Source organism: Musa acuminata, chromosome BXJ2-7, assembly GCF_036884655.1.
Source record: "Musa acuminata AAA Group cultivar baxijiao chromosome BXJ2-7, Cavendish_Baxijiao_AAA, whole genome shotgun sequence".
Classification (NCBI taxonomy): Eukaryota; Viridiplantae; Streptophyta; class Magnoliopsida; order Zingiberales; family Musaceae; genus Musa; species Musa acuminata.
The window spans coordinates 2,127,302-2,141,575 of NC_088344.1; the positions used below are offsets into that span (position 1 = coordinate 2,127,302).

The 14,274-nt window shown below is 35.8% G+C and overlaps 1 protein-coding gene across 1 annotated transcript; it reads right to left on the reverse strand.

Moving 5' to 3' along the window:
• Positions 1–270: 270 nt before the first annotated feature.
• LOC135616576 (DNA repair RAD52-like protein 2, chloroplastic) lies at positions 271–13,072 on the reverse strand. The gene is made up of 4 exons (XM_065115917.1): positions 12,541–13,072; positions 8,552–8,589; positions 7,719–7,807; positions 271–613 (listed from the first exon to the last, which is right to left on the reverse strand). Exons 1-4 carry the CDS (start codon positions 12,873–12,875, stop codon positions 461–463), a joined length of 615 nt encoding a protein of 204 aa, XP_064971989.1. The 5' UTR covers positions 12,876–13,072; the 3' UTR covers positions 271–460.
• Between the last annotated feature and the right edge of the window lie 1,202 nt (positions 13,073–14,274).

Here is a 14,274-nt window from a genome sequence, read left to right on the forward strand (position 1 = left end):
TGAATAATTTGGTATTGATTGGCACAGTAAGCATTTCCAAATGGTACAAAATTTAGATTTTTTTTTGTGTGTGTAAATGTATATACTAACACCAAGCATTATGAGCACAATCACTAAAGAAGACAGTAAACATGATTAATACTAAATAACTTATTTGACAAAATGCATCTCCAAATTGTCTAATAAATTTAAATGTTCTTATAAGTTGCACTAAACACCTTGAAACATGAGAATTGACAACATCAAGACAAAGGTAGCAAGAGAACTTAATGAACCACCAAATCAAAATTTGCAAACCACCCAAGTTTCATATTTACATCTGATAACATATGGTTTTTCCTATTTCAGTGAAAGAAATTTCTAAAGCCATACAACATCATGAAGGTGGCTCAACTCCTACGAGCGACTACCAGATTGCATACTGTTTATCCCAAAACAAGAGTTGCATAAATCCTATCTATCATATATTTTTGGGTGTCTCCTCATGGTAAAGATGCAAGCCGAAACCAAATCGAGCACAGGCTTTGCAAAATGCTAGTTCTTCGGCTGCTGCAAGTGGATCTTCAAACCGGCCATCGTTCAAGGACACTGTTGCTGTAGACTCCCTGTGTATCTGCAATTGTACAAGCATAAGCACACAACATTTAGGGAATCTGACAACTTGTTTCGATTAGCAATTCTTGTCTCGGTGATGCTTTCGGCAGATTATTTATATCTAAAACGAATATATCCAGATTTCTTCTAATATCTGTCTTAAATCTTGTTAGGTCAAAGTCAAACTCCATGCAATTGTAGTGTTTCATCTATTTGTTAGACAAATGTCTTTGGAAATTTTTTATGAAGGTCATTGGAAGGTCCATGATATAACAACTCAAATTCAAATTTGCAGAAAAGATCATTCATTTGAAATTTCAGCATGTTCCACTGTGCAGCCAAATGTGCCAAGTGTTCCAAATCTATGATAGAAGAGCAGATGGAAAAAGCGAAACCAAATGTAAATGGCCTTAAAATATCTTGAACAGAAAGAGTGACAGAACTGAGAATTTCCTGAAACCAGATGCATGTTCTCATATGGTTCTGACAGAACAGAAAGGCTAAATTTGATCTGGGAAAAATAGAAAATGTCATTAGTTAATATTTCAGTGATTTATTTTGCTATTCCTTGTTTAACACAATTTTGTTGAATGGAAGTAACACAGAATATCACACTACCATAACCAGAAAAAGGCAGCATGAATAAATTAGGCTGAACACAGACCCTATCTGAAGCGGAATATTGCATGAGACCCAGGGCAACAGTATTTTGCAAGTTAAAGCAGCATTGACTATATTACACCAAACACAGACAAACCCATCTATATCAGATTATTGGATGAGATAGATGTCAATTCTATGCTTATCCAGAAATGTTCCTCAACTAAATGTAGCCTACAATATAACCATGAGTTGGAGCAACAATAATTTGCAAAAACTCTTCAAGTTAAAGTTCCAAGGGTCAACCTACATATTTGTGAAACTTAATAACCCTTGAAGCACCTGATGGATGGTCCAAGTTCAATATAACCAAGGATTGAAATATCGTACCATACCAGAGTTTCGACCTTCTGTCGGTATGGTACGGTACTTTATACTGAGCAGTATACCGTTCGATATATATATATATATATATATATATATATATATATATATATATATATATATATATATATAATTTTTTAAAATTGTGCGACGTCACCTCTCTTCTCCCCAGGAGGGGCGACGACGCGTTTATATATATATTAAATAAAAAATACCGATCGGTAGCGAGCATTCCACGTACCGATTTTCTGTCGGACCGGTACACACCGCCCGTACCGAGTGATATTATTCGAAACTGTATACCTTGAATATAACTATTGGAAAGAAACTTTATAGAGCACTCAAAAGCTGGTTTATCATAAAAATTTGCTAATAAATATCTGTGTTTTCTAAAGTTGCATTTTGAATTAGCACCTGGAAACCAGATTGTTGGACATGCTGCATATAACCCTGATATAAGTTGTACTTGTAGGACAATCCTAGTCTCAACACTCAACTGCCAGGGTAGGTTTCAGTCCACTGCATTATTTTGAGCCAAAACCGCAGACATGAATCACTTGAAATCAACAGAACAGCCAAAACCAATGAGACCAATCCCAACCCTATCACAATTTGACACTAGAATACCAGACATGGAAGTTTTTCATTAGAACCATGAACCCAGTTTGGTTGCTGAAACTACTGAGACTTGACCTGAAAGTGCTGAAACCACTTTAATAATGGATGCACTTTTTGAAATTGCAACAACTCTTCCTCATAGGCCCCCAAGAAGCACAAAAACAGAAAAAATTAGGATACAGAAACGGCAAGGACTCGTGTGTGTGTGTGTGTGTGTGTGTGTGTGTGTATATATATATATATATATATATATATATATATATATATATATATATAATTTGATTAATATGAATTTTATAGTATTTATATATTTAAATTTTTATAGATCCAGTAATGTGAATAAATAAATATCATCATGCAAGTTTAAATAATTAAAAACAAATAAAACTAAATATCCATCTAAATCTAAAGATTCATGACCCAACTAATGTATTAGCCAAAAATAACCATGTAAAATCGGAAACAATGCAAAACCTTTAACAATACAATGGCACTCTTTAATTTTCAAGATAATGCAAAATCTGAAACATAACAATAATATTCTAAAATAGGTTAATAATATGTTAACAATTTAATCAACAGCAAAAACCCAGATTAAAAAATAAAAATAAAATCAGTCAAAAAAATGTTAACAATATAATCAGCAGTAAAAAATCCAGATTAAAAAATTAAAAAAAATACGCTAATAATATGTTAACAATTTAATCAGCAGCAAAAAACCCAAATTAAAAAATTAAAAATTAAAATATGTTAATAATCAAAATAAGTGTTTTTTTGTAAAAATTCTAAACAAAATTAATTTACTTTCATCGAGCGTCGAACACCACTTAGGAAGAAGCTTCACGGATGCTGACGAAGTCGCTGTGGGCCCTAGAGTGCGTGGCGGTAGTGCAGTCACGGCAAAAGGGGGCTCGGGCCGGAGGATTCAACAGCACAATAATAGCATGATTGTAGCAGAGGGTTTGGTAGCACGACGGTAGTGAGGTCAAGGCAGAGAGAGACTTGTGGCAAAGGGTCCAACAATGCCAATGGCGATGCCATCGCGGCAAAGGTGGACTCGAGGCGAAGGGTCCAACGACACGATGATAATGTGGTTGCAGCAGAGGGAAGCTCGGGGTGGAGGGTCCAACAATGCGACAGCAACACACGACGGAAGAGAGGGGGGCTCGAGGTGAAGGGCCGACAACACAGTGAGGAAGAAGGGTTCGATTGAGTTTTGATTAACATCGATCCTCTCGAATCCATGAGAAGGATCTTGGACGCCTCCCGCTTGTAATGAAAAATCTAGGTTTCACGACGCCTTCGCTCTGCTTGCGATGAGGAAGAGTCTGACACACAATCTTGTAACCAACTTAATTAAAAATGAAAAATAAAAAAGGATTTCGTTGGATATATGTCAGACACGTGTCCAGCCATGTCAACAACAAATCCGTGTCCGACATGTGTTTGTGCTTCATAAATAGGCCCCAACACAACATAGTATTAAATTACCATTAACCTCAGATCATATAAATTTGGATATTTATCACCTTAATTCAAAGAACACTGCTATCACAAAAAGGAAGACAATCTTCAGCCTATCCAAGCCTCTAAACATATTCAAACAAATCATACAATCAACATCTTAATAATTCACATCAAACTAAACAAAGAATGATCACAAGGTTTGTAAGGCAATGCACAAAAAAGTTAGTTCACATAACCCCCTCAAACTTTTCTGGGATGCCAGTTGCATTCGTATATGCACTCCCCCCTAGAATCTTACAACTATGAAAGTGAAGTTTCACTCTATATTTTAATGCATTAGATTGATCAAACTATGTTTTCATGCATTCTCACTACCTATCATTTCGATGTGCAAAAACATTCACATAACTCTATTTCTACAGTGAGCCATGGAAAATATTAAGTTGACTTATCATGACTTGAATGTCAAAGATTCACAGGTAGAAATAGCATCTGCACGTGCTGGGTTAAGGATGAGAACAGACTCATCCTTTTGAGATCCTGTATTAGCTAGAGCCTCACATAGTCGACTGCTCCTTTTCCTATATCATTGCCAACTAGTATTAAACATGTTAGGCTTAGGCTATTTGAATGAAAGAAATTCCTTGAATTGATAACCAGGAAAAAATACAAATATTGTTACTTGATCTGTATAGATCTAGTTGTTGTCGCTATCAAGAAGTTTCTATGAACTGCTATACATGTATCTACAAACATGACAAAGAATTGACCCAAACATTTGTCATTCCTAACAGGCTAATTAACTCTTATCCAGTTTTTCAAATAGAATATGCAGATGAACTCCATAAACATTTCAACTTCAACAGAACAAACCACTTCCCAAGTCCAAACATCGTATGTGTAACTTTCAACTCATTCAACTATTGAACTCAAAGAGTCATCTTGCCCACAGCATCAAAGTGACATCATTAACTCCTTAAGTAACCAACACATTTCTAAAATAAGACTTACCCCTAAAGAAGGACATCGGTGTAAATGGCATATTTATGATAATGACGATGAATTTCAAATTGCAAGCCAAAATAAAATCACATTTTAAGTTGTAATTTATTGCCTATACATAATTTTCTCAGTTATCTAATCCTTGTAAAATGGCTTGCTTTCCCTACATAATCGGGCCCCAATAAAAGTTAGTCCTAGTTGACTCAAGCATGGCAAAACCTATTAAATCTCTTTGTTAACAGGTCCATTATTTAACACATGCAATTCAGCAACATTTACACCATAGTTTGTAGATGTCTGGAAACATAAATAACATAGCTTTTCATGTACATGTTTATATCAATTTGCAATTACCCCCAACACACTCACTGTTTACACTTATTCTAATTTTTGCCGGCACCGTGCATTGCACAGGTGCTAAGCTAGTCATCCAAGATAGAAGATGCCAAAGCACAGGGCTCTCTCATAAATTCTTTAAAAAAATATTACTGTATTGGTTGCAATTCATCTTATATAGGACTTTCTTTATACTAGACACAATGATTTAAAAAGCGCTAGGCGCTAAAAGGCGCCAAGGTCCAAAAACGCCCAAAGCGCTAGGCGCTCGCCCGAGCGAAGCGAGGCGCTAAAATATAAAAATATATAATATAATTAATAAATATAATTATTTAAAATTTTAAATTAAAATATGCTATTAAATTAAGAAAATCTATTAACAGTATTGAAAATTAATAATTTCAAATAAACCTAACAATATTAATAGATATACAGTATACTGTATACTGTTAACAGAAGGAAGTGTAAGGGGGTGCTGAGCCTGCTGACTGAGAAAAGAGGAAGCGACAGCAGAGTGTAAGGAGGCAACGACGACAACGGCAGCGGCGAGCAGCGACAGCGGCGAGCAACGGCAGCAGGAGTAGGAGCAGCGAGCAGCAGCAGCGGGAGCAGGAGCGGCGAGCAGTGGGAGGCGCGAGCGACAACAGAGGCAATGTTTGTGAGCAGCGACAGCGGCAGCGGGAGCAGGAGCGACGAGCAACGGGAGGCGCGAGCGGTGACAGAGGCAGCGTTTGCGAGCAGCGAGATCGAGATCGGGATCGGGAGCGGCAGCGGCAGCGGCGAGGGTTAGGGTTGGGTTCTCACTTATATCGATTTTAGTTGATTCGATTGAACCAATTAACCATCAGAGACCGAACCAGACCTAAAATCCTGGTTCGGTCGCCTTGGTTAACCCAGGCGCTCGCCCGAAGCGCCCAGGCGACGCCTGTTTGAAGCGCGCCGCCTGGGAGATTAGCGAGGCGCTCGGGCCTCGCCTCGCCTCGCCCGAGCGCCTTTTTAAATCACTCCTAGACAGTTACATATGTTATCTCAAGAGATCTATCAAACATTTAATAGTCAATATAATATGATAATATAAAATAAGCTAAGCTAATGATAAGGAATTTCCCACTTATAGAAGGAAATATTTGAGGCCCTTAAAAGAGTTAAGGCTGTATCTTGTTCAGGATTTTTCAGCAATTTCACATGTATTCCCTTGAATATCCAAATTTCTCAACATCTAGAAAATTCCTTTTACAATTGTCTTTTTAGTATTATCAACCATGCACAAGTTACCTTTTACTCATGTACTTCACATGAGTAAGAAACACATTTAATGACCTTTTTTTCTTACATGTAGAAAAATTACATTATGTCCATGTCCTAGGTTATCAGATCATGGTCATGACCTAGGTTACCAGATACGCCACTATCTCACTTCTATTGGTGCTTTGTACTATAGTCCTATTCCAAAGCAAGCTGTGGGTTTGAGATAGTTGACAGTTTCAGTGGTTGAGGTAGTTTTAGGTTTCAGCAATTGAACTTGTTTGGGAATGAGTTCCAGCAGTTCTGATACCAGTCAAACTAATATGGGGAGAATCTGTCTACATTATGAATTATAATAAAATTTTTAGATTCATTCAATATTATTTCGTATATGAACTTAAAAAAGAATAAATGTGTGATGATACATGAAGCATTTAGAAGACACAAGTTCTTAGACACAGAAAAATAAAGATCTTATAAAACTAAGAAATAATTTGTGTTAATAGATTTTGCTATTTACTCTCTCTAGTTTAGGCACCTAAAGAATGGGTCTTGCTACCATCAATAATCAATTAATAACCGGTAGATGCTCTAAGGTGTAAGGACCTTTTGAGTCTGATTGGAAGGTCCCAACCTATCATGCTAACCCAAATTGCTCAAGCAATCTAGGAGTTTGAATGAAAATATATGCATGTGGCAAACATCTATCTTATGGGTAATTGCTTAAAACCTCCAAGATTTCAGGTTTGCCATCTTCATGCCATAAGATGGTCTGTTACATATTCATGCTTTTTTTTTGTTTAAACAGGCCTTTTTTTTACTCCAAGTGGTAGGAACCAGCATACGATGTTATGAAAACATAGTGCATCATACCCATGATATTGAAGGATAAATTTAGTAATTTACATCGCTTTTATTCATCGTGATACTATGTATCCAAAACATCATATGCTGGGTCATTAATCATTTACATTTGGACATAAATAGCACTATTTATTAACGAAAAAAGGATGCATTTCAAAAAAACAAAAAGGAAAAGAATTTGCAAGTATGAAACTATAGAAAATTGGGCTTTTTCTGCAATTGACCTTTATTATTTAATGTTATTAGCACATATCAGGTCAGGCATTTTCACCTCTTCTGTTTTCGATCCTCGATTTTTGTTGGCTAAGAGGGACACAAGGAGTTAAGAAGCAACAGAAAAATGAAAGTAGAGGTATGGATCAAATATTTCAACTTTAGCATTGTGACCAAGATATTCTCTTCCAAACAATCAATTAAATGGTGAACAATCTGGAAATAATATGAAATAGCAGTTTCCAGACAGGTTTAGTATATGGATACAAGACACAATTCTATGAGAACAGATACAAAGAGGTAAACATCTTAAATTCGAGCATTCCATCATATTATCAGACTAGACAAGGAGAGGGGGAAAAGCATGAAATGAAAGGTGTTGTATAGGCAAGTACCTCCCCATCTAATCCTCGTACAGTAACACGATACACCACAGTCACATGATTGTCTGAAAACTCAATAGCACGTACTTCTCCACACCAGCCTTGTGATGCAAAAGCAGCAAGAAATTGAGTCAAAAATCAGATTATATATGATGCTTGGCTGCATTAAAGTTGATGATAATTATGATCGCCTAAATTCAAGAACAGATATTTATGAGAGTATACACACAAGAGAACTGCCAAGAAAACTAGGCTTTTATCTCAATGTCCCAGTAATAGATTTTCCAGTTGGTTGATTGGTAAATAAAATTTTCATGGAGTATCCTTCAGCACCAATTACCAGACAAGAGTAAATAATATTGTAGAAATAATCAAAAGAAAATACTATCTGCAATGGGATTTCGGTCCTAAGCTACCTAATAACTCATATGAAACACTATATACCAATTATAAATCAGCAAACAGACAGAGAAATTTGATTGACAGAAACATTAACAGAACTTTGCAATCACTTTAATCATGAATAAAAAATATAGGTAACCAAGTTAATTTTATTGCTCAACTTTCAACCAGACCATCTTATTGTTGTAGTTCATTAGAAAATACTCCCAAGAGTCAACAATCAAAGAAGGCATCAGAGTGAATTTCAATATTGTACTCTAAATTAGGCATGTTGCAATAATAAGAGAAATTAACAATGTAAATTATGTTATACTACACTGGCTGTGGAAAAACACATGATACAAAATCAATCATAGAAGATATGCAACTTAAAATACTCCAATTTTGCACATGGCATAGGACAAATTGAAAAGGGATGTATCGACAAAGGAAGAGAGATTCACCTGGGGCATAGAAGCTCAGCATTCTATTAGCATGATACCTACAAAAACAACCATACAGTGTTATCCCATTAAGCATACTTGATCCAGCTACAAGTTAAACCAAGAAGCAATCATAGACAGAAAATGGGTCAACTGTGAAAGTAAGCAAAATAAAACAAACAAAAGAAGAAAAGGTAAGATTTAAATGAATGAATGTTGCATGTGACTTAATTTAATTTATTCTTTATTGAGAACAAAGTTGAGTAATGGGGTCATGCAAAGTATACTCCTCATTACCATTTTAAAAAGGTATACTTCTTTATCTCGATTATTATGGTTCTTTCTTTTAACTTACTCCAAATGTATATGAATGAACACACACTGAACAGCAGTTCTAAATTCTATGCCACAAATTAATAATTTTGCGAGCATATTGAGCTACTACATAGCAGGAACTTTATGAATTTTGCAGATGTTCAGAATGCGCTCATAAGCATGAAGTTCTAGAGCATCTAGAGCTATGTTTGAATGCCCTAAGTATGTTCAACAAAATAAACAGAGATCGTTATTGAAAAATAGTAATAAAAAGCAGAACATGAGGATAAAAGGCTTTGACAGTAAGAAATTTGATTTACCTTAAAGAGAAGATGGAAAGAAAGATAACAAGATGACTTCAATTGTCCTAAGTACACAACATTAACAGGCCATACATAATGTTCCAAACTTTCATGGTCATCTACTTAGATCTTCTCCAGCCAAATCTCATTAGTAAAAATTAAGAGTAATAGGACCTTCTTCTATTTTTTTCTAGTACAGTTTTCCTTGGCTTACTTCCTCTCCTTGCACCACTAATCTTAATCAACTCACCTTGACTCAGACTAACTACAACCTCTATTCTTTGAACATATATTTATCACATAATGTGTTTCTTTTCATTTTATTCTCTATTTTAGCTATACTTATCGTTCATGATGAAACATGTTTATTTCATCTTCTCTAATAACTCAGCACATCTACTTCAACATTATTATCTCGATTAAACTAACTTTTTATAAATGTTGTTCTTAACTACCTAGTACTCCACCATGTAAAGCATGGTTGACCTTATAATTATTTTATAATTTTTCCTTTTAATCTTAAGGACATACAACTATCACAAAAAATTCGTGAAGTCCCCTCCAATTAGCCACCTCCTTTAACTAAACAATATCTTCATCAATTTCTCTAAATGATCCAAAATGCCTAAAACTTCTACTTACAAAATCTTATCCATTCTTCTTAACCACAGCCTTGGTTTTTATCTTAAAAATGTTAAAATTACATTTCATATGTTTGATCTTAATCCTACTCAGTCTAAAGTCTTTAGTTTAATATTTTCCTCATTAACTCAAGTTTATGACTGATACCAACTGAATTTTTATTAACCAAAATAATATGATTTCAAATTAGACAAACACATACCACATTCACTGAAATCATACACAGTAATGTGAGAAAAAGGAGTGGCAGAATCAAACAAAAAATGACTATAGTAAAATCTATTCAAGTTTACAGTAAGTCTCTGGTTCAATATGATGCAAATATTTAGCCTCATACAGGTAGAGGTTTGAATAAGGTTGTCTAACATAGATGTATTTTCCAAATGAATGTTCCAAATGAAAATTTTCAAAACAAGACTTCAATCAAGCAAATCAATTAGCACACAAATCTATTCACAAGTATAACAAATATGAGCTAATGCGATAATAAAGTACAGAGAAAGAGCAAGAGAGGAGAGAGAGAGAAGTAATCTGAATATGAAATTCTTATACCAACAGCTGCTTACATCCACCTCATCAATTAACACACAAGCTTATTAACAGACAGATCTTCCAAGCTAAAAATAAGATTTTATGTGAAAAATATGTCACAAATTTATCAGAACAAAATTCTATAGACAAGCATGTAGATAATGAGATATAAAACTCAAGCATAAGAAGGAACCTGAAGTAAATCCTTTTGATCCTTCAAAAAGCCCAAATTTTAAGCTGTAAAGAATACATAGTTGAATAGCACCAACCACTCAATGAATCTTGGTCTTCTGGACCAAAGAATACTCAACCAACTAGACAGTAGCTCACTGTAAAAAGTCTTGATGATCAATCTATCAAAAACAAAAGCTCAAATTGTCCACCTATGGTCATTGTCTTTATCTAACACAACTGTTCATATAGGCCTAATATGAGCCACACCACCCATGGGAGACTTGGACCACATGAAGCTTGGACACTAATAAGCCCTTTCGTGAAGCCTGTTATTACAGCACCTAGGTTGGGATTGGCCCACTCCCTGACCCTCCCTGGACCTCCCATTGGTAGGAGACTTCAGACTTGTACACTGGATCAATCTTTCTTATTTATCTCTTATCATGTTAGTTGGCTTCTAGTTATCCATTATGTTAAGTTTTATACTCAATCAATTTGTTGAATACTAAAAAATCTTACTCAACAATTTACGTAATGCAATGTCATAAACTAGTTAAGGCTAAAAGCCTGTGTCCCTAGAATAAGTTACTCCAAGGTAGTTAATCAATTGAATTATATATATATACATATATATATATACATATATACATATATATATATTTGTGTGTGTGTGTATATATATTAAAACAGTCTTGCCAACTGAATATGCTACATTCCAAATTTCTAATTGGGGTGGGATGCTACTATCCACTGTGTTTGAAGGATGTGGTTATATTTTGCCTAAAGTTATCCATATTTTGAATTTCATATGATGGATGAAAATGTTATTTATGCTAAATTTACAATTGGTTCTGCCTGTTGGATGACGCTCAGATAAATGAGGAAGGTAATTGATCTATTATGTCTCTCTTTCACCTCATTCATTGTAACAATGCCTTTGAGTTGGTGAACCTAATGGGGAAGGTTTTTCCTAAATTTTTTTTACATTTTTCTATATATTTTTCACTGCATATCAGGTTCCATGAAGTAATTGATCTTGTTTGATCATTTCTTTATAAATGCCATCCTCCTACAGAAATCATTTTGATGGAAGAACAGAGTTAGAATCATTATCGATTTTGTATGTGCAATTCTACTAATCTTATTTTTGCTTTATTTTTATAAAATATAAAGATATAAATAGTTTATCTTATCAATAATCAAAGGGTTAAAATGGACTCTCTAAGCAAGCATGGATAATTTTTTTTTAATTGATGATAGACCTTGCTGCTTATCATCTAGCAGATAGTTAAAATTTTAAGTGGCAAGAAACAACATTACCCTCCATCTTCGCAATTTAAATGAGGCACCTGATGATGTAGTCCTGGGATTTTGGAAACTGGTAGAGGGGATAATTTTTTTAATTTCTGATATTGACATGATCAGCTTTACAAACGTTTGATATGACAAGCTATCATTCAGATGTTGTGACAATATTAAAAAAAAAAGTAGAATTTTATGATGTTAAGAGATAACAGAAAAAAATATATTATTGGAAAAACATCAGGAGAAAGGAAATTGAATTTTCGCGGAAGAGTAAATAAGAGAATAAGCAAGAAAGAAGCAGAAATGAGGTAGAAAGAATAAAGCAGTTGTTAAAGGGATAATGATTGAAAGGGAAAAAATATTTTCTCCATGCATTATTACCCAACAATTCTAGCGACGCACGGCCTGACTAAGCTCTTGATTTAGGAATTTTAAAGTAGGAAGACGAAGACCATCGAATCAGGCTTTATCGAACTCAGCTGACAAAAGAAAAGCCATGGATGACCAAACATACGTTGCTTGGTCTGCAGTAGCACCAAAGAGCCAGCTATGGTAGAGGAGGGGCTTCGCCATGGATGACCGTAAATTTAGGCAGCGGCTCGAAGTCAAAGTCAACTAATAGGCAATCGAGATCAAATAGGTCCGGAATCTAAGCTAAATCCTGATCGAGAAGGAGAAATCAACCGGCACAAACGCTGTGGAGAGTTCGATGAACGGTAAGAAGAAAGAGATGGGAGATACCAAGGGACGGAGTTGTCAGCGGCGTTGATGATGTTGTCAGGTACTCGCTTGTTGAGGTCCCGGAGGATCTCCTTGAGGGGGCGAATGAAGGAGGGCGTCAGGTCGAGCGGCACGACGTAGTTGGAGTTGGGCACACCTCCGCCGCCGGTCTTCTTACCGCCGTTTCCCGACGCCCCGGGGCCCTTATCCAGTGCCGCTGCCACAACCGGCAACACCGAGGGCCTCCGCCACCGCCCGCCAGACGCCAAGAGAAGCCGCGCGTCCTTGACGGCGGTGACGGCGGTGGGAGGAAAGGCCGATCGAGCGAAGAAGAAGGTGGCTCCGGTAGATTCCATCCGACGGTGAAGGAAGGAGGCGGAAGAGCGAAACGGGGAAGAGGCGACGCGGAGAGAAGGGGAAGACCTCCAAGTCTCCCTCGTCGATGTGTGGAGTGTCACCTCTCCACACAAACAACAGACGTTTCTATTTGGTTCTGTTGCGCCGATCAAACGAGCACTTGAAAGTGCTATCTTCTCCTTGTCGATCAAGTGACGCAAGTAGTTCGTGACTCGCGGCCGAGTGAGTCCATTTTTGGGACCCGCTTAAGGGCCTGCCGATGCGTCCAATCACAAGCCAGAGGATGTTGGAGGAGTATGCAGTGTGGTATACGTCGACTTGTAAACCAAACTGGTTACCTTCCCGAAGCCGGCCCCACGCCTCCGCCATCGCTTGGCCATACTTGCAGGAGCAATATTCTTTTCCTACCCGTTTACCATTACCCAGTCCTGTCCCTGTCTTTTAACAACGCTGGAGCCCGTCTAGCTTCTAATAACAACCGGGTATAAAACGGGTGGCCAATTCGTGTAATTGCAACAGCTATCCTCTGTATTGTTCCAACGTGTCTGACGTGCTCTCTCCTCGCAATTAGGATTACGATGAAATCCGGGTTAACGGGCATCCAAGATGCAAATATCTTGGACCGTACACGTCTCAGCTACATGTGTGCTGATTCGTGAGATATTGTGGGTCCGCTGGGTCCCATCGAAGAAACCGAGTCTTTTTTTTTGGGTTAGTGATTAATACACCATAATTGAGTTTTAAGTGACTCCATATTTTATATATATATATATATATATATATATATATATATATATATATATATAATCTTGAAAATTAAGATTTGATTATGGTATGAACATTTGTTGTATTTTAGTCTTAGATAAAGAGAGGATGTGAGAAAATTCAAGAGAGGAATCTTATACTTTTTGTAAAGGAAATAAATCTTTAAAATTAGGGTATCATCATTATATAAATTATTAATATATGTTTATGTTTTGATAATATTAAAAAATGAATATAGTGAAAAAAAAAGGACAATATCCACTTATAAAATGTTGAAAGTTCAAAACATTAATCTGGTGTACTAGACCCATTTATTAAAAATTAATAATTTAAATTTTTATTTGATATATTTTTTTACTTAAGATATTAATATAATAATTATGTACCGCATATACTTATTGAAGATCGAAGGTTTGAAATTTAATCCAACATCTTTTTATACCTAAAACATCTACTAAACATTGAGGATTTGAAACCTTATTCATAGATTTGTTACACTTAAAATATTAATTTTATAATACTTATCTAATTTATTTTTACATATTAAATATTGACCTAGTGGTTACATATCAAACCCTATCATCAAATATTGAGGGTTCGATATTTTATTTAACATATTATTTGATGATACTA